The 26,289-nt window shown below is 36.7% G+C and overlaps 1 protein-coding gene across 1 annotated transcript; it reads left to right on the top strand.

The window, feature by feature from the left end:
* The first annotated feature begins 1,408 nt into the window (after window positions 1–1,408).
* Window positions 1,409–26,081, top strand: LOC117282872 (RNA-binding protein 25-like). Its single transcript, XM_033754304.1, has 2 exons — window positions 1,409–1,474; window positions 23,986–26,081. The coding sequence occupies exon 2, from the start codon at window positions 24,008–24,010 to the stop codon at window positions 24,431–24,433; it is 426 nt and encodes a 141-aa protein (XP_033610195.1). The 5' UTR covers window positions 1,409–1,474; window positions 23,986–24,007; the 3' UTR covers window positions 24,434–26,081.
* Window positions 26,082–26,289: the final 208 nt, after the last annotated feature.

The raw sequence follows: 26,289 nt of genomic DNA, 5'->3' as shown, positions 1-26,289 counted from the left end.
TCTTTCGTTTTGCTTTCTTCTACACTACATGTTTCTGCCGCAAACGGCCATCATCAGGAGTATACACTCACGTAGCTGTTACACTGCACCCAGTTTAAAATTTAAAAACACACAGGTCTTCCCAATTGGCTCACAGGATCTACTTCGCTGATATTTGTCTGATTCGTACATCATCTTTGTCACCCACACACGTCAATTTTGACATTCATGAACTGGCACTTTTTATCTACACNGCATTATAGACGTGGGGCAAGTAACCCTGAGAATTTTAAATTTTAAAATTTGGAAAAAATTTTGAAGGAATTTCCTAAATTGGAACTGAAGATAAAAAAGTGCCAGTTCATGAATGTCAAAATTGATGTGTGTGGGTGAAAAAGATGATGTATGAATCAGACAAATATCAGTGAAGTAGATCCTGTTAGCCAATTGGGAAGACCTGTGTGTTTTTAAATTTTAAACTGGGTGCAGTGTAACAGCTACGTGAGTGTATACACCTGATAATGGCCGTTTGCGGCCGAAACGTAGTGTAGAAGAAAGCAAAATGAAAGACCTACAATAAATTGTTGCACTTAGGACGGAATTTATATCATATATCTTGTATTTTTAATGAACACAGTCCTAATAGAACCTGGACACACCGTGTATGTCCAATAAATTTGACTTGGTGGGCCCTTACATCCACTGAACAAGTAAAACATTGTGGGTATTGGTTTCTGGGTTGCTTAAAATCTTTTTTTTAAGTGTGACAGTTGATGAATGTATCTGAAATTATCAATGTTCAATAGTAATTATGATAAATATTTTAGAATTTCTTTAAATTTTCTTTTGTCTTCAGGACATATTACAGTTTGCATTACTAAGAATATTTATTTTTCTCACTTTACTATTTATAATGTAAGAATTTTAGATCATTATTTGTTTGTATTTCTTGATTTTAACAGTAAAATGACATGGAATGGATATGTGGAACTAAAAAGAGAAAGGGGAAGACCAAGAAAACACGTTAATATGAGTGAAGAGGAGAAGCTTGCAAAACAAAGGGAAAGAAATCGGCTGCGTAAAAGACGGTATCGAGCATCGAAATCTCAAGAAGCACTTGCAAGAGAAAGGGAGCGGAACAGATTGTACATGAGAAAAATCCGGGCTTCACTAACAAATGAAGAAATTAAAAGACAAAGGGAGACAGACAGGACACATAAAAAAATGTCATTTATGTCTGTAGTCCCAGAACTGAGTGAGAGAAATGGCATGGAAAAATGGCATGAGGGAAGCAGAAAGCATAAAAGGAAGCCTGTTATAGCTCTGACACCTCAACAGCTTGAACGGCAAAGAGAACGAAACAGACTATACATGAGGAAATTCCGTGCATCAATGTCAAGCGAAGAACTTGAAAGGCGCCGTGAAAAGGACAGGCTACTGAAGAGGAGAGCAAGAGAAGTCATGAAGCATCAAAAACAGGACAACACATTCCAAGGTAGGTCTGAGGCTGTTCACAAAATGCTGCAGAGCACAGACTTCTGGCATTATGCAGCCTTTGTTAAGGAACAGAATCAGTTGCATCTCAAGAATTTGCACACAACTGTTATGCTTGAAAATGTCAACAGTCTACATGGGAACCTGGAACTGAGTGTAGAATCAGAAGGAGAAGAAAAATTTCTATGTAAAAGAGAAGAAGTTTGAAAATACTTGCTGTTCCTTACATGCAATTTTGAAAGTGCTGTTATTATTAATGCTGAGGGTTTCCTCATTTCCTTGAAATACCTCGTAACTGCCGTTGAAAATTCCACAGCTCAACACCACTCACTCTCATACAATAAATTTCTGGTTATATTTATGAAAAAAGCTTTCAGTTTTCCTTTCATTAAAAACAGTGATTCTGTTATCAGAAAGGGGTGGAATTTATTTTATTTAGAACTTTTTAATTGAGTGAAAATTATGTTGTGAATTAAACATGACTAGAAAGAAAGGGATTAATTATTTGCCTTAGTGAATGTGATGCTATACTGGGCAGCAGCTACAGTAGCAGGTTATTTGAAACATTGCCAGATTTGTTTTTGTCAGAAATAGCTTATGAATTAACTGTAACAGGTGATATTATACACCTGATTAATGCTTCACATTATTATTATAAACATTTTCAGCAAAACATAAATCCTTGAACATTTGTTATGTATCATCCTCATCTTCACTGCTGGTTTCGCATTCTTTCAAATGAGAGTGCTGGAAGTTTATACTGACTGGTTCCAACACATCATCTCTGTGACTCATGACATAGCATACAGTAAGACAGCCAGCTATATGTTGATGGAATTCTTAGATCACTGGAACCATCACTCCTGTTCCAGCAACTGTAACCCAGGTTTTTTCTAATACTATATCTGAGTCTTACCAACTTCTCTGATAATGTGCATCATTCTTAGGAACACTCTCTAGCAGCTACAGTACTGCAGTATTCCATTAGAAACTTTGTGCCCTCATTCCTTATCTTGTATCAGCATTGACTATATCTACTGAATGCTACCACTCTTTTTTCACAGCCTGTTTCTTTAATATCAAAAATTCTCCAGTGGTACACATATAACAAAATATGTATTGCTGCACATTTTATTTAAGTCCTCCAACTTGCTGGTAACTGAAAATCCACAGTTTTGCTTGCAATAAACTTTTTTGCCTCACTCAGACCTCTTATACAGTTTGAAGTCACATGTTACAGGCAGTTACTGTTCACTCCTGACATCTGACAGTATTGCAACCCAGAATTAAGCATGTCTTTGTGTGGTTGCTGAGACTTGTATCTCAAATACTGATATGCTGAAAAGTCACAGCCTTCAGTAAATCCATCTTTGAACCATGGGTGAAGCAATTGCTGTTAGCATATCTAAGTTCTTTGATAGGATTCATTTTCTGATACACTATTTGTAAAGTCAAATTCAAATTACCATTCAAGTGTATGTCATTTATTGCTGTAGTAAGCCATATGTTACAGAGACCCTGATATGTTTCAATCATAGCAAGAACAGCTTCAGGGGATGTACCTTGTTAAAAATAAACTTGACAATTCAAGCACGTAAAAGCTTAAAACCTTAAAATATCTGGAGTATGAGTCCCCTTGACGTTAGACCTACATTATGCCATGACGCTTCTACACCAATATCACCAAGTTGCTGGCCTTTGAATGGTGAAATGAACATGGTCGCACCACGGCACTACTTCCCTACCCAGTCATAGCACAGAAAAGTGTTAGACATCCAGCCCCAGGACATACTTGTCAGTTCCAATGGCACCTCTCTCAGGAGGGGGAGAGTTTTTGCGTATGCCGTCTGTATAGTGTATGGCTTCTTCTCGGGCAACCTCTCAGTGTTGATGGTCATGAGGCATGGCTTGCCTCAGATCCAGCCTTGGTGTTTAGGTTATCATTGACATTGAGTTTGACAGAAGGGGTGGTTGTATTGGTACCGGTGGTCCTGCTCCTGCACATCCAGCACACAAGTTACTGGTCCACATGGCACTCATCTGGGGTGAGCTATCCTCTCATGGGTGGCCTGGCTCTAACTTCTCGTAAAACCTTGTGGGTGGTCCGGCTGATGCCTTACCAGCTCCCAGCCTCAGGGCCTTGTTCAAATCCTATTGCTGTTCATGAGCAGCTGTTGCTTCACCTCTCAGTCCCTTATACCGTCAACAAGTATGCTGCATCCCTCTGAATGGAATGCTTGAGCAGCCTGACAGGGGCCCAGTGGGCCACATGCTTTATAACAGCAGCAAACTCTTGCAGAGGCTCACCCTTCAGTTGGATCTTGACTATCAGGTGGGAAAGGTAGCTGCAGCCAGTTGGTGGATCCCTTAGTGACCCTCAAACATCTTGACAGCATCTTCATAGGTAGCTTCTGCAGGGATGCCATGCAGAATGTCAGCCACCTGCCCCTTCAGGCGAGTAGATGCGTGGCCTTCTCTGCTGTCGAATTTTACCTAGCCAAGGCATAAAACAGGTGATAGAATATAGACCAAGCAAAGTTTGGTGAATTTACTCTAAATTTGGTTTGGTTCATCCTGGTCCCATCACACTAGCAATGTTATGAAAGGTTATCAACCCTGTCCAGTATGACTGATAAATGTTCTTTTTTTTTATTGTTTTTAATCTTTCATCCTTTATATGTTTCGGTCTGAGAGACCATCTTCAGAAGGATATATCAATACAGGCAGAAACTACTATTACAGTGTGATTGGTCAGTATCACTACACATACAATATCATTACAATGCCATGAATATAAATCTTATCCTTTAACAACTACAGCAGTGTGCATGAATATATTACAAATTAGTTTGTTTACAAGTGTGGTTTAAAAAGACTTTGCTAAAATTTCGAACAAATTTGGTTTGTATCTTTTATACTGCCTCTTGAAAGGAAGTTGAGTGTCTACCATGTAGTGGTTCCATTGTTTGATGAATAGGACTCTTTAGTGTCATCCTGTTGTTCGGGCCGTTCAGTGTTCTTATACATCTTCATCGCATGTCTGTCAGGTCGTATCCATTGGGTCTCCTTGTGAAATTCCTCACAAAGTTTGTCCTTCCCACTGATGAGTACCATGTGGAGAGCCTCCACTTGTTTGCTAGTGGTTTCTTCAAATTCGATCTGGGCCAGCCTAATTGCATTTATAACAACCTTCATCTGTTCCTGGGTGGTGTTAATTGCAGCCTTTATTTATTCCCTGCCAACCTTAGTTTGGCCCTCATCTGTCCTGGGTGGCATCCATCCATTCTTGGTTGGCTGTTATGGCCATCAGGCTTTTGTTGCTGACACTAAAGTCACTTATGAGATGTTCTAACATTTCAGTGACCAGCTATCATGTCGGTTCTGCTCACAGTCCACAATCCCACTTCTGACACTAGTGTCCTGCCATAGCAACTACAGACTTGGTTCAAATTAGACATGATTTCTTTTGACAATGTTTACTCTTATTTATAATTGTTTACAGGCATTCACAATCGTTTGGAGTTTGTTAGGCGGTTCTTAATCAGTTCCTTCGTGTTTTGTCGTCATGGACCTAGTCCCTCCTTGCACTGAAGTAATCCAGTGACTAGGAGCTGGCTCTGTTAGCAAAAATAATGATTTTGCTGGCCTTTGCCAGTGCAGTCAGTCATTCATATTTCTGGTTCCAGTGGGACCCATGACCATATTTTTCTGTCTCACGGCTCAGACTATGTCAGGTCAGTCCATCTGAGGTAAGTACATAGACTATTCTGGGCGTCTTCATTGCTAGGGATATGTGTTTGGCATGATGTTGCCTACTAAATGGATGATTCTGTCATATTTCTGCATCACAAAGACACTGAAGTTATTGGTTTTAGATGCCCTATGAAAGTGCTCATGCTCAATCCCCTGTACAGATGTGACCTCTGTGAGTTCCACTTTCAGTGATTCCATCATCTCTAGGGCAACACTTCTGTTTCCATCTTTTCCCTCTTTATATTGGAGTTCTTCTATACAGATGCAGTGTCTCTTGTTTCCACATTCAGTGACTTCACTTTTTCTAGAGGAGCTCTTAGTTCTATTCACATCTGTTCCTTCTCAGTGTTGGAGGTCTTCTGTATAGATGCTGCCTGTCTCATTTTTGGTTTCACTGACCCCATCATTTCTAGGACAAGTCATAGTTCTGTTCCCAACGGTCCTTTCTTGATAACAGAAGTGTCCTCTCCCACTCAGTATCTCCATCATTTTTAGGGCAGCTCTTAATTTTGTTCCCATCTGTTGCTTCTCAGTGTTAAAGTTCTTCTAGAGAGATGCAGCCTCCCTCAGTTCCACTTTCAGTGACTCGGCATCATTTCCAGTGCAGCACTTAGTTCTGTTCCCATTTTTGCCTTCTGCATATCGGAGATCTTCTGTTCAGATGCAGCCTCTCAGTTTCACTGGTGAGGGACTCCATCATTTCTAGGATAGCTGTTAGCTCTGTTCCCAGTGATGCTCCTTACTATATATGGTGTACAGACATAGCCTCTCTCAGTTTCACTTTGAATGACCATGTCATTTCTGGAAATAGTCACTTAATTTAATTTCTATTTGTTCTCAGTGCTGGAGATCTTCTGTGCAGGTGCTGCTTCTCTCAGTTTCACTTATCCTCTTTCTGCTGCAGCTCTTAATTGTGTTTGCAGCTGTTCCTTTTCTGTATTGTACGAGTAGTTCTACTGAACACATGTAGCCTCTCTCAGTCCAACTTTCAGTGACTGCATCATATCTTGTGATGTGATGTGATGATGCAAGTTGGGCATGTGGGTGCGTGTATGTGCATGTGTGTGCCCACACACAGGAGTTATTTGCACGTGCATTATACAGGTTGTCCTACTAAGACAGGGACCTGAAAAAATTCTTTTATTTTGAGACTACAAAAGGCTACAAAATAATTTTGGAAATATTGTTACAGACATGTAGAAATCAGCTTATTTGTTTTAAGTACAGCCCTATCTACTTATTCAACCACAGTTGCAGCCAGGTTTTTATTTTCTTTGGGGAGCAATAAAGGGTGAAATTTTATCAGCAGCTACCATCCACGGAAGACATGCAACAGTGCATTATTGCTGTATATGCTGCTGTATCACTTTAGATATTGCAGTCTCTTCACCTGCCCTTAATTCAGAGATCCCAAATATGTACTGATGCCAGTTGTCACCATTTTAAATAGTCATTACTTCAACCACCTCAATACTGTAAGGCCTTCCTTCCAGTTTGCTATGGAAATGGAATCAGATAGTGTGATTCCTTTTCTAGATATTCTAGTAATGAGGAAAGGGGTGACACTGGCAACTGAGGTTTATAGAAAACCCACCCTCACTGGCCAATATCTCAACTTCAAATCTAACCATCCCCACATGTAAAAAGAGGATTAATTCAGTCTTCACAATAGAGCTTCCACCACATGCTAAGAACAGCAAGATTTGTTTAATGAAATTAGTAACCTTAGAAGTCATCTTTAGCTCAGTGGTGTCCCCAGTGTTTCATTGAGTTGGTTACTAATTTAAAGGATAGAAGTCTTTGAATAAAGTGGAAAATCCTCTTGGCACATGTATGGCCAATATGTGAAAGGCAATAGATGAAAGTTCAAATGTATTGGGAATCATAAAAACATTTGGACAGTCTTCAAGACTGAACACAGTCTTTCTTAGGAGGTCACTGATGAAAATTGGGTCAGAAAGAGATTTGCAAGAGATGGCACAATGTGTCTGTAACATTTCCTTTGAATGTGGCAGAAGGTGCAATAGCAAAACAAGCAGTCCATTAACCACGTGGCTCCGCAAACATAGGCACCAACCTGAAAGAGGGTCTTTAGAAAGATAGAAATTAGGCCAACATGCCTATAAAGAAGGTCATAGAGGGTTGGTTGGGATAAAGCTAGGGTTTTGGAAATTGAAAGTAACAGTAGGTATAAGAAATGCAAGGAATCGACCCATGTAGCATGTTTAACCAGTCCAGTCATCTAACCCAGTTTGGATAATTCTCCCATATGGAACCCCCTTATCAGCGGTGGGTGTAGCAAATCGCAGGGAAGCTCAGTATGATCTGCTACATCCTCCATGGTTATCTCTATAATTTTAGGCCAGGCACTCAGTTTTTGTTACACACATGTTGCTAGCAGTAGGTAAAGATGTTCTTACAACATGAAAATCTTCAAATTAATCCTGTGTTTTGGTGTTCATAGATTCTATTTGTTGGCACAATTTCTTGAATTTAATTTCCACTTCCTTTTGTCATCATTTCATGTCTGGACATGCATTGTCACAATTTTTATTGTACTTTGGCCTTTGGCAAACCCTTATATATGTAGCCATAGTTATACTGACATAGCTTGTCGGTGTAACTACACATACACCTGAGATGAGGAGCTGCATGACTGCCAAAATTGTGGAACAGCAAAATATTGTCATGAGTCCTGCAGGACTTGGAAACAAGACTGACTGCTGGCAAGGGCCAGGAGCAATTTACTTAACCAACCAAATGACCTAGGTTGTCCAGTGATTGATGCTAGCTCATTTTAATGAGCCCAACATAGTAGGTGTCTCCCACCCCCTCACCTAAGGATGGGAACAGATTCAATTTCCAAAACATTATGTTCTTAGTGTTCATTGTTTTTCAGAATGCCCAAGAATGGATGAAGTCCAAAAGTCTAGTGATCTCAATGTTTGTGGTTTGTATATTAACTGTCTATAATTGAAGTGCAGGTTCTTATTTGTGATTTCTGTGATTAATATCATGCCATATGTGAAACCCATGCTACTGTTTAGTTTCCTTGCTTGTGCCTAGGAGTTTAGTCTGTTTTCTTATTTTTGTGCTGATAAGTTTGCAGCGTTTTTACTCCAGGCTGCTGCTTATGATTACTGTGTGGCCACAGTTTGAATGTTGACATTAAATTGAACATTTGGGGTTTTATAAAGCAGTTTTTGATTATGAAAACATATACTGATAAAGACTTTTGTTACTATTTGCTTCTGGACAAAATTAAAATATATGTTTACAATATTAATTATAATATTAAATTGTTGCACTTAAGACGTAGTTTGTCTCATATATAAAATATATGTCTTTAAATGAGCTCTTCCCTTGTTTTCAAATAATGGTAGAGTTACATGACTTCATAGCATATTTGTACTGTGCTAGTTGGAAAAGCATTAAAGCACTTATTTGCATTTGGGATGTACCTGGTTCAGATCTTGAAGGTATCAGCTACTGATAAATGTTTGTCATGCTTTTGCTGGTCATTCAAGTGTTATTATCTTGAAATAAGACATGACTAGTTTCTCTCTCATCCTTTTCAGTCCACAGAGTACGAGTATAAACATCATTATTTGTTTTTTATTATCATTCATCGGCCCATTCAGGTACATAACGATTGGATACAGAAATTGTCAGTAGATTACATTGATATATTATATAAGATTGTCTTTAACATAAGATACATAACAAAATATATACAAGAAACCAATGAATGCAAACTAAAATACAGAGCTAGAATTACTTGGATACCCCAATATCAAATTTATTATTCCTATCAAGATAATTAAAATTTAATTTTGATTACTGGGGGGTGGAGTCCAACTGGGTCCATCTGACACAGCAGCCACTGATTGGCCTATTGTAGCCTGCCCCGGGTGATTATGATGATGGAGAATTTGGTGGAATGAAGATTGGCAGGGGAAAGCGAAGTACTGGGAGAAAACCAGCCCCAGTGCCACTTTCTCCACCACATATTCCACTTGACCGAATCTGGCCCGCCACGGTGGAAAGCCAGTGGCTAACCGCTTGAGCTGTGGCGTGGCCTTCCTATCAAGATACTCTTCAACAGAATAAAAAGAGTTATAAAAGAAACTTTCTCAGTTTATGTTTAAATGTATTAATGTCATGTGCAATTTGCTTAATATTGAGGGGTAAAGAGTTAAATAAGGTAATACCAGAATAATATACTCCCTTTTGGACTTTAGTTAGACTTACTACAGGAACATGAAGTTCCAGTTTTTTGTGGGTTTTTTTATGAAATTCAGTATTAATTGTGAATAAATCCTAATGCTTTACAATAATCAAAAGAGTTGAAAAAATGTATTGGGAGTAAAGAGTTAAAATTCCAAGTTTACTAAACATTTCCTTACAGAAGTCCTTTGCTTTGGCTTTCATGATATGTAATTCTTACAATTCATTTCTGGGTTATAAAGATAGATCTACTGTGTGGTGAATTAGTATAATTAATTTTATAATTATTAAATTCAGTGGTATCCAAAGTCCGATGACTAGTGTTTGGAAAGAACTGCATAAAATTAGTCTTATTATAATTTAATAGCATTCTGAGTTAAACCATTTTTATGTAATTTCCAGAACTACGAATACTGTACCATCTTGGTCCATCTTCACTAAATCAGAATTTGATATTATGAAGCTAGTATCATCTGCAAAAAGTATTGGTGAGGCTTTGCCTTTTACTGACTGAGGTAGATCACTGTATAAAATAAAAACAGTAAGGGTCCAAGAATTTACACCTGGGGCACTCCATGTTTAACTACTTCCCAAGCTGAAACATAAATTGAAGCATACAGTGACTTAATTGTTACTCTTTGATACCGGTCACTTAAATAAGATTTAATTAATTCACCAAAACTGCCTACTGTGCCATACTAATTTAGTTATTAGGATGTCGTGATTTACAGTATTAAAAACTTTAGTTAGGTCACAGGAAATTACACAAACTGATGATTTCTTATTAATTTATGATAAAATTTGATTTAAGTTAAATATAACCAATTCCGTTGAACTGTTGTTCCTTCATCAATATTGATCCGAGGCATTTAATATACCTTTAGTATGTTGAAGTTATCAGGTTCAGTTTTCGGTTCATTTATAGGATAGTCTAGTACATATTTATCTTCAACAGCTATCTTATCAGGTACAATTTTCAATTCATCCATAAGATAATCATTATCTGCCTTCCTTGTTTTGTGCATTAAAGCATAACTTGATACTTGTTCCTGTACCACTTTCCATTCCAAATTAATTGGAGGTATTTCTACTGTTGCAGATAATTTCCAAATTTCAGAGGCCAGTTTTTAGAAACTAGCCCCTTACCTCTTCTATTAAGATGCATACCATGTTTAGAGAAATACTTCCTTCTTATAATTACACTCCATTATGGTGACATAATTAAATGAGTTATCTACTTTCTTTACTTCATGATTAAATACCTGAATTGCTTTATTTACACATGAATACTCAACCAAATCATGTCTGTATGGAATACCAAGTATCATTATACTATTTTATGTTGCTGTTGTTCTGTATAAACTTAATAATTTTCATTAAAGCCTCATTAGGATTATCCCTATACACATCATTAGCACCAGCACTGAACACAATCATGTAACATTTCTCAGATACACAAAGTCCACTGTTAGTTTGTCTAATATTTGTACGGCTAATGCTCCTGTTTTGATCCAACCAATTATTCTGAACTTATCACTCAAATAATTATGAGTATTTAGTCTCTCAGTGCATCCTTTTAAATGACTGTCGCTTAAAATTACTACCATGAATTTACTTTTATTTGGTGTTTGCAACCGAAGTTTTCCAGTTGATGGAAAGTTATTCACCAAAACCTCATTTACTAATCTAGGGTTTCTTTTGATGGCATAGTTCACTGATTCATTAACTGCTTTAGAATAGATTTTGTCATTAAGTATAATAGGAATGTGATGACCATGGTTTGCCTCCACATCAGCCATTCATTTATTTCATTTCCATAAATCCATACAGAAACGAGTTCCATGAGATGTGGAAATAGTCAAGTTTGAATCTTAACATAGATACAATAAAAAACATAGAAAACAAGTTATAGAAATAAATTCAAGAATACATAAATTAATATAATTACATTTCAAAATAACAGTTAGTATATAGTAAGCAATCATATTTCTGCCAAGGCCCTTTATATATATTGTTATGTTAATTGTAATAATAAGTGAACAATTAATAATTACTTTAGCAAAATAAAATCATCTATTAAAAAATTCATCAAGTGTGTAGAAGGAATTATTACTCAAAAAGTCCTTCAATTTGACTTTAAATTGATTAGGTATGGAAGCAATTTCTTTAAGATTATAAGGGAGTGCATTAAAGACCTTCACCGCCATGTGGGACACGCCCCTACCATATACAGCCAGATTCACCTGGTTCATATGTAGATCCATTCTCCGTCTAGTTAATAAATCATGATAGTCATTGTTTAGAGCAAACTTGTCTCTATTTTTAACAACGAACATCATCAGTAAGTATACATATTGAGCTCTTAAAGGGAGTATATTTAATTCCCTGAATCTATTTCTACACGATTGTTTATATCCACAACCAACCATTAATCGTATAGCTCTTTTTTGCATCCTAAAAACCTTTTCAGCAGAAGCTGAATTACCCCAGAATATCAAGCCATAGGACATGACAGAATGGAAATAAGAGTTATAAATAATTTTCAGGGTAGTAATAGTCATTATGGGTTTCATGTTCCTTATCATATAACAAGCTGAACTCAGCCTAGTTAACAGCTTATCAATATGTCTTTCCCAGTTCATAGTTCTAGTAATAGTTATACCAAGGAATTTAAGATCGTAAGAGCTCGTGATTTGTGTTAGTATGCTACCTACATCCCTTGCAATAGACGCCTTGTTGTTAGCAGTAAAATTTATACAACATGTTTTTACAGTGTTTAAAGACAATTATTTTTTTTAATAAGTTCGGTTTGCAAATCTGACCACCTGTGTGGTCTAGTGGTCAGAGTTCCTGGCCACAGATCCATAAGTCCTGAGTTCGATTCCCGGTGATACCAGATTTTCTGAGGTGTAGTGTGTCTGGAACAGGGTCCACTTAGCCTTGTGAGGATAATTGAGGAGCTATTTCAATGAAAGAGTGGCTCCAGTTTAGAAAACCGAGATTAACAGCCATGGGGATCCATTGTGCTGACCACATGACACCCTCTATCCACTGAAGTTGGCTCAGTCACAGTTCGCTTGCAGACTACAGGCCACGGAGTTTGTTAGTTTTTTGCTGAACTTCTCTCTGTATGTCATGCAGCAATCACAGTCCATTAGCTGCTATCGCATCATTTACATTTACTATTGAATCTTGTAGGTTAATTAGCTGACCATAATGGTTTGAGGATACAATAGGGTGATTAACTGGTGCACTGTTCCATTTCTTAAAACTGTATAGAATTTACTGTTTACATTTTACTTCGATCCAATTCCTGTGAATATACACTTCATGATTTTCTTGCTTATCAGTAGGCAGATTAGTTCTTGTTCTTGTTCTTTTATTTCAAATTCAAGCAGATCCAGATACAGGTTGAGAAGTAGATTCACAAACCAGTGGATATAGAATGTGTCACATATCAGAACAAATGTTCCAATTAATCATTGGAACAAGTCTAGGTAACATAATATGAAATATACATAACACAGACACAGAACATAAACAAATATGATTACAAGAAAATTGAATGCAAATGAAAAGCATATTAACCATTTATAAAATAAAATTCCTCCATTTTGTAAAAAGAGTGCAACACCAGATATCTTCTTAAGGAACTCTTAAAAATTTTAGGCGTCTGTACACTCTCTTTTAATTCAAGTGGTAATTTTTTAAAAATTTGTATATCAGTGTGGTAAATGCCATTTTGATACAATGATAGAGAGGACGAAGGAAAATATAAATTTTCACAATATCTGTCCTGTACATTATGCCTATCATAATTAGTAATTAGTGACTGAACTCACCAATACACAATCAGATGTCAGTTCATTCCATAGAAGCTGTATGATCACATTCAAAGAACTTACTTTATGCAGTGCACATTTCAATTAATTATTCAAATCAGTGCAACTTAAGCACTCATTTTCACTGAAGGTGACCCTCCTTTGGTTAAATAAGTTAGAATACAAATCACTGCTAACTTCCATGTCCTCCATGATCTCCGTTTTGTTGAAACTGTCCTCTCTCAACAAAAACCACGAAGCAGCTATTTTTCCACAATGCAAATTTCACTGCTTTGATGCTTCATAGCCTTGCAATTAGTACAATATTTTTAAATAATTGAATGATAAATGCTAGTTAATGTGTGTCATGTTCATGATCACCTCCATTTAGAATCTCTGTCTAGTACCTTGTTACTCTGTGAGCTCTGGCGTTTATTTGAAACACTTATGATATTTTTATTCTTGGAATAAATGAGTCACACATTGGTAATGTTGCACCCAAATGATTCTGTGTTAATTCTCAAATGGTACTAAAGAAATTAAAAATTAAAATTGATCCTAGTTATGCAGTAGCCACCACTCACAATCTGATGGTCATTGAGGCTACCAGTTCATGGTGTTAGACTTTAGATGGCTAGTACAAGAAATATGGTGGGTGTCAGACACCCCTATCAGACAATCTCCTGTCCCTGTTATATGAATAACAGATCCTGCCTGTAACAGACAAATCATTTAAGGTACACGGTATACATAGTCTCAGTGCTCCAAGAATTTATTAAATTTTGTAGACAGCAGAACTGGTTCAGTCTGCTCAAGAATTACAAGGGTGACTGGTTTGTAGAAGGGATCAGACTTTATAAAGAGAAAGAATTGATATTAGCTTATTAAAGTGAAGACATCTATAACAGTTGTAGAGAAATGAGTGAGAAGGAAGAGATAACACTATTTTTTTTTTCTGTGGCGCTACAGCCCCAATTTGGGCCTACGCCTACCTCCATGAAACTCTCCGTTTCATTTCGGTTTATTAGATCTTACACTTTTGGTAGGACTCCTTGGGTGAGTGATCAGCTCGTCACAAGGCAAGAGATAACCCTATGGGGAGGGCTAACACCGCTCTTTTCCAACCCGCCTTTGTTTATATCAGCTCAGTCGGAATGGTGTTATTCCTGCTACACCTCTTTCTACCTTAGGATAGTGTATGATGATCACTGCAAGTTGTCCTCACAGATCAAACTAAGGAAGGTTGGTATAGTTATAGGAAACTAGCTGGGTCGGTTAGCATGAGACTCAGGGTAGCAATGCCGAATTAAGCAGTATTCTGGAAGTTGATCCAACTGGATGTTTATTCACTTATTTTTCTCTAAACCACACTGTTAATTTAATGTATCTTTATGCTTTAAATGATAACATGTTACTTGGTCTGCAAGCTATGTCTTGGAGCGTGCAAGGGTCATGTCCGTATACTTCAGAATATGGCGAAAGACTCCTTTGTGGAATGGCTTGCACACCCCACACTGGGAATTCAAAAGAATTCGAATTCTCCATGGTGTGGACATATACATGTCATTCCATCTTCTGTAAGGAAGTTTGAAGGAGGCAACTGAATCATAATGGCCCTCATTCACAGGCAGTTGTAATGAGTTTTGGCCTGTCCTTCACATTGACTTTTGTAGGTGCATCTGGTTTTCTGTACCCGAGCTAAATTTATGACTGCTGGTAAATGTCAGAACTCCGGACTCCTTGGTCCTGCCAGAATCTAGAAATTTCAACACAAACACTGTATTGCAGTGGTTCTCAACCTTTAGGAGACCGCAGCCCAGTAAGTTCTTTTTTTATAAGACGAGGGCCCAGTCCCAACAAATTTACCTGTAAATACCTTTCCAGTTTTGTTAAAGTTCATGCATTAAGCTAACATAATATTAGTAATTAATTATAGCATAATCATAAAGAGTGTGGCATGTTGACAAACATAAAATTACATTTAAATTAGTTATCAATCACTGGACTAATGAAATCTTGTAGCATTTTGTAGTTTCCTCAGACCAACATCATTAAATTAATCTGTGCTGATTTTCATTGACATATCCTATGCTGATCACCAATAACTTATGTTATTCAGCATAAAATTGATTTGAATGATGTTGGTTTGAAAAAAATGGCAGTGAGAAAAATATTTATGCATTGTAACTCACCATAGAAGTCAGCTGAGTAGGGAAAGAAGCAGAAGGATGTCAACTTGCCGGTGAAACACTTATTATCACATACACATGCCAAATAATTATATATGTAAAGTATGTAACTTTATAAATAAAAATGTATGAATCTCTCAATTCTAAACACTACTTCCAACACTAATATTTTAATTTAAAGACACAGCACTTGAACACAGCAGTTATAAGTTATTGGAAAGTTAAACTTAGTTTCTTTTATCACAACTGAGTTCGGAAGGTTTTAGTTAGACTAGTGAGACTTCTGTTTCTGTTTTCCGTCCGTTAGCTTATTAATTCTGGGATGAATTGAAGTGAGAGCCAAACAGAGAGAGTCAGAAAGTTGCAGGCAGTTCCTCTGTTTCGTTTTAAGCACAGTCATGGCAGAAAATGCAGTTTCACAAAGATATGTGATGTAAAAACAAAGAAGAAACCTCACTGCTATTTCATGTAAATTTGGATATTCATTTTTCATTCTTATCCAGAATTTCGAATTACTCGTAGTATTAAAAGTACTTCAATAAGTTGAAGGGCTTCTTCATGGGAAAGGGCTGTCTCTTTGTGGTCAACAAAAGGGTTCACAATCCACATATTTTGCCTCTGGGGATCCTCATATTTGGGATAATATTTTTCAAATTACATCATCATCTTCAAGTGGGCTGCAATAATATCTTAAACTGAATTCTGTGAATAGAAATCATCTGCTTCCATAATATAATCCGAGTACGACTGAAACATTTCATTGTTTCCTTCTGCAATCATATTAAGCCAGAGTTTGAGTTTCTTTTTGAATTATTTGATCTTGTTCCACGCATTAAATATTGTTGTATCTGGATCTTGAAGTTTAAATTCAACTCGTTCATGTAAGAAAATATGTCGCTGAGATACGCCAGCCTGGCTACTCGTTTCTTATCCTGGAAAAAATGGGACAGGTTACTTTTCTTATCAATTAGAAAGAGCTTGACTTCCTTTCGGAGTTCATATAACCTCTTGAGAACTTTACCGCAGGACAACCAACGAACTTCCGAATGGAAAAGAAGATTTTGATGATCAGAGCCCATTTCATCACACAATGCTTTTAACAGTCTTGTATCTAAAGCACTGTTTTTTATATAATTAATAATCTTAACAGATTGAGACAGGACTTCATTAAGCTCAGGTGCCATTTTTTTGGAGGCCAGGTTTTGCCTATGAATGTAGCAATGCGTTAACACTAAGTTATTGTCCGCCATATCCTTAATTTTAGTGACCAAACCTGAATTTCTACCTGTGAAACAGGCAGCGCCATCAGTACCAACTCCAACGCAGTTTTTCCATTCGACACCTCTCTCTTCAATGAAACCATTTAAAACTTTGAAAATTTCACTGCTGGTAGTGTGCGTAGGTAATTCAGAAACACTTAAAATGTCTTCCTTCATATCACTCTCATCATGGTCAATAAATCGTACATACGTAAGTAAAATGCTGCTGTTTTGAATATCTGTAGATTCATCCAGTTGTAATGCAAACAATTTCGATTTTTTAATTTTTTCAGTGACTTGAGTTTCTGTATCTTCTGCTATATCATCCGCCTACCAACTGTATCATTCGACAATGGGATGTATTTCATTTTACTTGCCGCAGTCTGGCCTAATACTTCATTACAAGCAGCAGTCAAAGAAGGCTTAATGAGTTCTTCCCCAATGGAATATGGTTTTTTACAATTATCTATCTGTAGTGATATTAAATACGATGTCGTCAGAAGTGAAGTGTCAGTGGTTGAAGCTTGGTAAATAATTTTCTTTCCTACTTTAAATGAATCTCTTTTACGCATAAAGAATTCAGTGGATTTGTTGACTAGATCAGAATGTCTTGTGTTGAGATGTCGGGTAAGTCGCGATGGTTTCATAGCTTCATTTCCCAGAACAGTAGCACAAATGACACATTGAGGTCGTGGGGCATTGTATTAAACGNTCGCGATGGTTTCATAGCTTCATTTCCCAGAACAGTAGCACAAATGACACATTGAGGTCGTGGGAATTGGTCAGTGTTAGGGCATTGTATTAAACGAAATTTTAAGTAGCTGTCCATGTACTTACGAATGGATGCAGACTTTTTCTTCTGTGTGCTGCGGTTTTCCCTTCATTTTCTCCATCCTGGAGATCGCTATGTAGGCTTGAGGTGGATGAACCACTACTTGTTGCAGCACAGACACCTTAAATACGAGATTTCTTAACACCAAAATTAAACAGAGTCCCCTGTCTCTTATTCATATTAAAATTTAAATCACTCAGGTTTCGAAACAAGCACTTACACACTGCAATGCGAACTTGCGAAGAAACAGTATTCAGTATTACTAGATTTGAGAACCGGATACAGACTGCCTTGATCTTCAATTTCAGTGGAAACATTTTCTTTATACTTCCTTGCTGATTGGTCACTGACTGAAAATTCCCGATCATTCATGGATGCTTCCATGTTTAAAAATATGCGGCTTGGTCGCTGACATTTGCTACACAGATTTAGGTGTTCTGTGTCTTAGCTTCTCGACACAAATATTATTCTCCTCACAATATTTCCACTATAAAATATTTATTCATGAAAAATGCTTAGAAAAGGAAAATGACAAATTCCAGAAGAGCCTCTCGTGGCCCAGTATAATTGATGCCAGGGCCCACTGCTGGGGCGCGGCCCGGTGGTTGAGAATCACTGCCATATTGCACGTCCCAGGCAATGAAATACAATATTATAGATGACAATGAAGTTCCAGTAATATTGAAATATAAGACTTTTGAATTTAAAATTTCCGAGAATATATTAGAAATAAAGGTTCATGGTCATTTATAATCATCCAAATAAATAAGGGCTAAGACTGATCAGCCTCAAGGCATCCAGATAATTACTCTGTTCTCTTACATTTCCATTAGCATTCATTACCAGTCCATAGCTGGAATTCTAGTAATATTATTATTACATTGCTATAATTTCACTTGTATTATATGATATGGAAGCTTCCTTCAAAGTTGATAATTATTCTTCTGGCAACAGAGTCTCTGTTTTTATGAGCCCACACCTTTATCATTATCATTGTAAATGTACTTCTTTAAGATCCAATTTAAAACTTGCATTATGTATGATATGAGATATTGAAGAAAGAAATTTTGTAATGTATTTTAGCGTCCTGTTGCACTGATTTTCATCCATGATATATATGTAATGGCCATCTTGTAGTGCACTCAGTTTCATATGTCACTTCATGTTTCGGCAACATAGTGCCATCTTCAGGTTCATTATTTACGCTAAGCTATTACATTGTTTGCCATCTTGTGTCTTTCATAAAATGATTTTATTTATAAAATTTTGTAATATAATTATGGGCTCTAGGTGGGGTCCAGTGGTGGGCTTTTGTGATGAGGGTTATGAACTTTCAAATCTTTGAACACAGGAAATTTCTTGTACAATTGAATACTGTCAGCTGCTTAGGGAGAAGGTCATGTAATTAAGTTTATAAATTGTGTTACAGAGGTATGAAACAGCTAGAAGTTTCTTGGTGCCAAGGTATCATAAATGAAAGCGTGTGGAACTGGCATATAACATAAGAGCTATTGTTGATAAGGACAGAATGCAGATAAAATTCTCTAATGTACTTCTGTTACACCCTCTTGGAACTAAAAATATCAAATGGAGTTATATAGAGTGAGTGGTCCTTCAGTATATGACAGATAGGGACTACATCTTGCAGTAGACAGTCACAGGGATAACATACTACATGTTCGTGTTACATATGATATGAAAATAGTTGTTAGAAGGTGTTTGTGCACTTTGAATTACTATTCTTGTGCTACATGACAGCTGCCTATGAAGACATGAAACTGATCCTCTTGAACAGATTTCACATTCCTTTTATGTAATTGGAACAGATATTTATTATTTTGTAAAATGAATTAACTCTATCATACATTTATAAATAATATGTAGACGTATGTTGGTTTTTGTCAACAACAGCAACACAGCATGTATGTTGCATGTAAAGAAGAATCATAATATTCACCTCTATTCATTATGAATTTTATTTTTGTCATTAAGTGATACATATTGTATTGTTTTTTTATTTAAGTTGTAAGAGAATTATGAGACTTATTAGTTATAAAAGAAATTCAAATTTTAATTCACTGTGTTGTGAACTTGTTTTAAGATTTTTGTTTGGCAACATGTCATCCTTACACCCTTTATCCGTACTTCTGTTCATTTCTATAGGGGTCCCTGCAATGAGAATAATGTTTACATGTTGCCGTGTTGAAAACATGCTCAGTTCTTGTTCGTAACATGTTTGAATTACCATGTCTGTTCACATATAGCTAGTGCAGATGACCAGGATTAGATGAAATCATGTAGAATCCTTACAAAATGTTAACAGGTGATTTAATTCTGGTCCAAACTGGATAAAATGAATTACCCTTTACATAATGATGAGATATGTTTAATTAGTGAACTGAAAATATTTCTTAAGAGAGGAAGGTTACCAGAAAAATAAATATTCATGGCATGACATATTTGTTATTGTAATTTAAAATTCAAAGTATATGAATGTTTCACAGGTATTTAAACTGCACAGATGACTGAGACATCTTGTGATGATGCACACTGTATAAATTGTGGAGGATGAATTTGTGTCAGTGTGGTGCATTAGTGATCAGACAGCCTTTCACTCACAGCCAAAGCAGTTCATTTCTTTGTTGACATCAATGTTCTTTCAAAGAAATTAATTCACAGTTATTTGAAAGTATAAAATTTTGTAACAGATTTTGTAATTGTGTGTCTTCAGACAGGTGCATACTGTTTGTGTGTTCCATTGTGTCAGAGAACTTTGAGAGTAAGAATTAGTGCAGTGGCAGTCATAATTTTGTACAGCTCTTAAAATTATTGGAACACTTCATAATTGCATCCTTTTCCTAAATGTACAGATATACAGTATGTTTATGAAGTTTGTAAACCAGAACTTTGTACAATTGTGCAGATCTTGAACATAATGGAAGCAGAATCAAAATCTCTGTGGTTTCGTTGCTATTGAATGAAAAGCAGTAACAAAGAAACCTCATTGGTGCTGAATAAAGTGAGAACCTTAAAATATTTTGATATGTTTGATGGATTTCATGGTGGAGAGATGCAAAGAATTGTTACAAGAAGAGAAAGCCCAAGAGGACATGTAGAAATGATTGAAGAGGAAAGGTTTCAGTGGCAGAGGGAATGAAACAAATTATGTAAGAGAAGGTATCAAGCCTCTAAATCAAAAAAGAAAATGACAAGAGAGAGGGAACATAACAGATTATACAAGTACTTTTACCCTTTAAGTATTTCTTCCATACTCCCATTACTTTCGTTTTGATTTCAAAATGTTTGTCATATTCACGTGCAGTTTTGTTTAGTTTGTCTCTTGCAGTTTGTGATTCATCTTCTGATTTTGCATATAATATTGTTTTAATAACTTTGTTATATACCAATTGAATTCCAGTCTTTTATGCCCTGGCTTTGTACAGATTGGTCATAATGGGTTTTGAAATGTGTCCTGTTCGGTATTTGATGCAGTTTTTTTATATAGAATTTGTATTACTTTTATTAGATGTGTTGGTGCATTTTATGCTGTGGTAGTATGCCATAGCTGTTCCTAATTTAGACTGTGATAAACCTTCTCATAATCTAGGAATAAATTAAACACCAAAAGATTGAATTGGAATCTTTTTTCAGTGATTTTACTTCATTCAATTCTTATGTTGCTATTCCTACTGAAACATGATGTTTTCTCAATTCTGGTTTCTTCATTTATGTTTTGTATGTGAACATCAGACCTTGATGCAGTATGATATTTTATCCACTCTTTTCGTTAGGCACTTGACTAATTGGTAACTTATCATTGACATCTGTCAGTAATTCCTTAAGTAAATCCTCTCCTTTATGGTCCTGTAAAACTCTCTTCAAGTGACTTGTCTCCATTAGGCAGTTTCTGTTAGAAGTAGGTTTGTCAAGGTATCTTTTCATATTTAAAAGTTTTGTGATTTGAGAATTAGTGACAGTATAAAATATTTTTGGATATAACACTTAGCATCATTATTTTCTTCACTGCAGAAATTTAAAATGCTGATGCAAGACATGTAACAGAATGCTAAATGTCCTATGAGTAGGGAAAAAGAGAAAAGAAAAAAACAGCATGAAAGGCATAGTAATATTTTAGAGAAACTTTCGTCACAAAAAAAAAAAGGACTTAAAATGTGATAGATTACAGGAAATCTGAAGATAAGCAGTGAAGGGAATGTGGCAGGTATGGTTTAGCAGCCATATATGAAGAAAAGTGGAAAAGAAAGGAATTTAATTGCCTCATTCAGAAATTCATATGCAACCAAAAAAATGCTGTAACTTTGGATAACAGTATTTTGTAAGCACCTGAAAGATTTGGCTACATGGGATGACTGTATTAAAGATATTGTTTCTGAAACTTGTATAAAGAAACTGAATATCTTCTAAGCAGGGAAAGATCATATGGCTGGGTTAGTGCAAGATATTGAAAGAAAATGAAACCGTTATAGTAGTATAGTTGGAGTGATTTTAACAACATGAGAAAGTGAAATTACTTCCCCCCCCCCACCCCCCCCCCATATTCTTGAAACTCCCCAGTAGTAGTGATATGTAGGCATGTTCCTTTCTGGCTTTATAGTAAGTGATACACCACCTTCTTATGAAATTTTCCCCTTACATCATGTTTTTAGCATTTTCATGGATTCTGATAGCACAGTTGGTTGAGGCACTATGCTATAAGTGGGAAGGTCGCGAGTTCAAGTCCTGATGAGGTGGATTTTTTCCAATTTACCTAATCCTTCCAGCCGCACTATTACCCTGGGTTCACCTCAGACTCTGACAGATATGAGTAGCAGGAATCTTCCTGGTGGTAAAAGGCTGACAGTCTCACCACCATCTGTGAGCCGATTGTCTCACAACCCTATGAGCCTTCTTGGCCTGTTTCAGGGATAGCTTTACCTTTAAATAACTTTTTTATGTTTGTACCAATCACCATAGTCTGCATGTACCATTATACAGAAGCAGGACATGTGGGATGAAGTAACTGAGTCACAACATTCAGAAGGCAAGAAACTTGGTTTGAATATCTGCTGGGTTATTGGCTGTTGTGATTATTTTATAATTTTTCTTAGTGTCTTTGGAGAGATGCCAGAATAGTACTTTGAATTAAGCTGTGGCCACCTACTTTCATACCCTTACATATTATACTGTCTTGTTCAGCACTGTATGACCTTTGCAGTTGAAACAGCATTTTTATCATCATCTTATAACCACTAAATATAGATCAGAAGCTAAATGTAAAGCCCTGTCTGTGCCTAAGTACTGTGTCATGAAGGCATGTTAGTGAACTGAATGTGAAGCTGTATGCATCCTTACCCTTAGCACTGGATGGAGTTGAGAGACTGTCATCATGCTGAAACAGTTTTAATGCTTGGGGAAATAGTCATGTTATCCAGTGGGCAAGAGACTGGCTGTACTCCAGTGCAAGACATTTTGATGGGGAAATGTCTTGGGGTGAAGACTGAGATAGAAAGTTGATAGCAAAATGGATTTTATGGGACTAGGTTGTACCAGTATCAGCTGGATTGAACTGTTTCTGAATAGGTTCCACTGGCAGGCTTTCATTTTAGTGGTGCTGGATTAAAAGGTTCTAACAATAGGTGTCAGTTATGCACTTTCATGTAGAAATTCTACTACTACTGGTACTACAGATTTCAAAATCCTGGAAGTTTGCAGATATATCCATTCTTCTATATATTTTTTCATATATTTTGTACTACTGCTTTAACACTCTATTTACAGTAAAAATTACCTAAACAAATGTTGCATCTTATTAGAGATCGCCAAGTCCTACATTGATTGGCCATAGTCAAATTTTTGCAGGGCCTCCATGTTGCAATGCTGTGAGTGATTTTTGCATTTTTTGTAATGGTTCAGAATAATTAAGAAACAAATAGGCATGAATGTTTGCAGGCTTGCCTGTGTACCTGAATTCCATGTCATGAAGACAAGAGATGAAGAGATAAAGCAACATGCATTCGTAATCTTTGTGCTAGATGGAAGCAGTGAAGGTTCTTGCACTAGCCACTTTTTTTTCCTGGCAAAATGTCCCCTTTATGCATGAGATATTTGAATTGGTGGACTTAAGAACTGGTCTTCATTTGGTATCAAAGGAAAGCTATCATTCCTGCTGGGAATTGAACCATGGTCATGCATCCTTTAAGCTAATCACTTCCTGAATGAGCTATATTGGTTCGATAACTGTAGTTACAATTTCACCATTCTACTTGCTCCATGATGTCAGGTGAACAGAGTTCATAGAATGAGATTTATATCGAGGACTTAGAGCTGATGTCTTTTGTACAAATAAATAATAAGTACAATGAAAGCAAACATTTAAACGAACCATCATAAAAAGGAATATTAGTTTCAAATAATTGTTTTGGTTCCAACAGTTACAATGCTTGGTCACAGTGCATGAAGATGGATCTGCAGAGGTGGACATATGAAACAAGGCAGAGGACTGGCCTTATGAGGATACGGCATCGACGTGGTAGACCACCCATTCATAAAACAGGAGAGGAGATGGAGAAGCAAAGGGAACGAAACAAACTGCGCCAAAGACAGTATCGTGCTTCTAAAACAGCTGAAGAACTGGAAAGGGAACGAGAACGTGACAGACTTCGTAAGAGAGAATATCGGGCATCTCAAACTGAAGAAGAATTGCAGAGACAGAGGGAACGTGATAGGCTCCGAAAGAGGGAATATCGGGCATCTCTATCAACAGAAGAACTGGAGCAGCAAAGGATGCATGATGTGCTCTGCAAGAGGAGGTATCGTGCTTCCAAGCGGCTAGAGATAGAGAACCTTATGCAGTACTATGGACATGTATATGAAACGTAATAGAATGCACAAAAATGACAGATGAGCTCAAAAAGCATCATGCTGGGCCTACAGAGAACCTGATGATATCACCATGACTAAATGCAATGACATTTTATGGAGTCGTCTTTGTCAATACAGAATAAAACTGCACTCTTTTGCAAACTATCTGTAGTCATCATCATGGGCTGTCAGAGTTTTATTCCATATTCATGTAACTGATCGCTCAAGAAAACCTGGCTTCTTTTATGTCATCAGTATGAGAGGAATACATTGAAGAGAGGTTTATTCATGTTCCCTTAAGAACCTTTAAATAATGTTCCTTAAGAGCAAATACCCAATAAGATTGAGTATAATGTAAATAATACTAACATAGAATAGGTACAGCACTTCAATTATTTGGGGAAGCAGTGTGTAATACAACTATATTATGAGTTTTATTGATAAAATGCATAAATGTGGAGGACTATCAATCAGATAATTAACAAATAAAATCAGGAGAGTTAAACTATTACAATCATACAAAGTTATAGCATTGCCACATTAATATGTGGTTGTGACAACTGATCTTTAAATAGGGACCATAGAAGAAGGATTGAAACAACAGAAATTGAATTTTAAGATGTGTTTATGGACATAGACTTTTTGAAATCACATAACCATACAATGCACAGTTAACTGGAAATGTTTAACCCAAAAGAAAGAATCCAGAGAGAAGGAAAAAATGTTGTTCAGATTGCACCACAAAGAATTTTAATATACAGACCAGTTAGTTTGCAGAGAAGTGGTGTATCCTAGAACAAAATGACACTATTTGGTCTCAGCTGGAATGGACCAAAGAGCCAAACTCGATGATGATTTATGATCGACAATCACTAGAATGTGGTTAGCAGTTGCAACAGATTGAGAAATTTGAAAATAATGAGAACCGTACAAAATATAGTATCTTTATTGAGGAAGTTACATGTTCAAGTGAATCAAAATAATTAACAAATATTGCCGATATTCCATCTTACATGCAACACTCCTTTAAAATTTTGTTTAAAAGTTACAACATACACGTATGCACAATGAGTCTTTTTAAACCTATTTAAAATCACATTGTACACTGCATATTTTGACTGTCATTGGTCATCATCGGGTGTTTTAAAATTGTTTTGGAGACTGCTGTGCTTGCATTTTGCACTTCTAATGTTCAGTGTGTAGTCCCAACATACATTCGTGTGATTTCAGTGATAGTTGTTAATTAATGAACAATGTGCAACAGGTTGCTACAATATCACTGAATCAAAATGTATGTTGCAAAACTTTTCACAAACCTTTGGCTTTGTCAGTATGCTTTTATATTTTAGTAAGTCAGGGCAGCAGTGGATATACGTAGGTAGGCTGAAAAGTAATGCACACATGCTTGTAGAGCGTGAACGAAATGACCTTCAGAAGCGCGCCAGGTGGCATGTGGAAGTAACATTCCCCCTCAATATGCATGCGCAAGTTTGAGGTCGTTGCGTTCATCCAGTGTATTTCGAGAAGCCGAAGTATGGAGACGTGTTCTAGTGCTATGTCAACGTGAGTTAAACAGCGTGCTGTTGTCAAATTTTTAACTGCTGAAAAAGTGACTCCTACTGAGATTCAATGTCGTTTAAAGGCTGTTTATGGTGACGATGCTGCTGATAGGTCTACTGTAAATCGATGGGTAATAAAATTTCGTGTTTGCGAGCCTGGAAAAGCCATAATTGTTGATGAAACGCAGTGGACGTCTGATCACTGCCAGACGATAATCATCGCAAACTCGTCGACGATTTGATTCAAAATGACCGGCGAATCACTCAAAAGCATATCGCAAATCATATTGGAATATCCAAGGAACATGTCGGCTT

The sequence above is a fragment of the Cryptotermes secundus genome, unplaced genomic scaffold, assembly GCF_002891405.2.
Source record: "Cryptotermes secundus unplaced genomic scaffold, Csec_1.0 scaffold1345, whole genome shotgun sequence".
Lineage (NCBI taxonomy): Eukaryota > Metazoa > Arthropoda > Insecta > Blattodea > Kalotermitidae > Cryptotermes > Cryptotermes secundus.
The sequence above is the reverse complement of the archived record's forward strand: the minus strand, read 5'-3'. Positions and strand labels throughout refer to the sequence as shown.

Excerpts from the sequence above, each read along its gene's own strand:
- LOC117282872 (XM_033754304.1), top strand. The coding sequence starts at position 24,008 with ATGAAGATGGATCTGCAGAGGTGGACATATGAAACAAGGCAGAGGACT.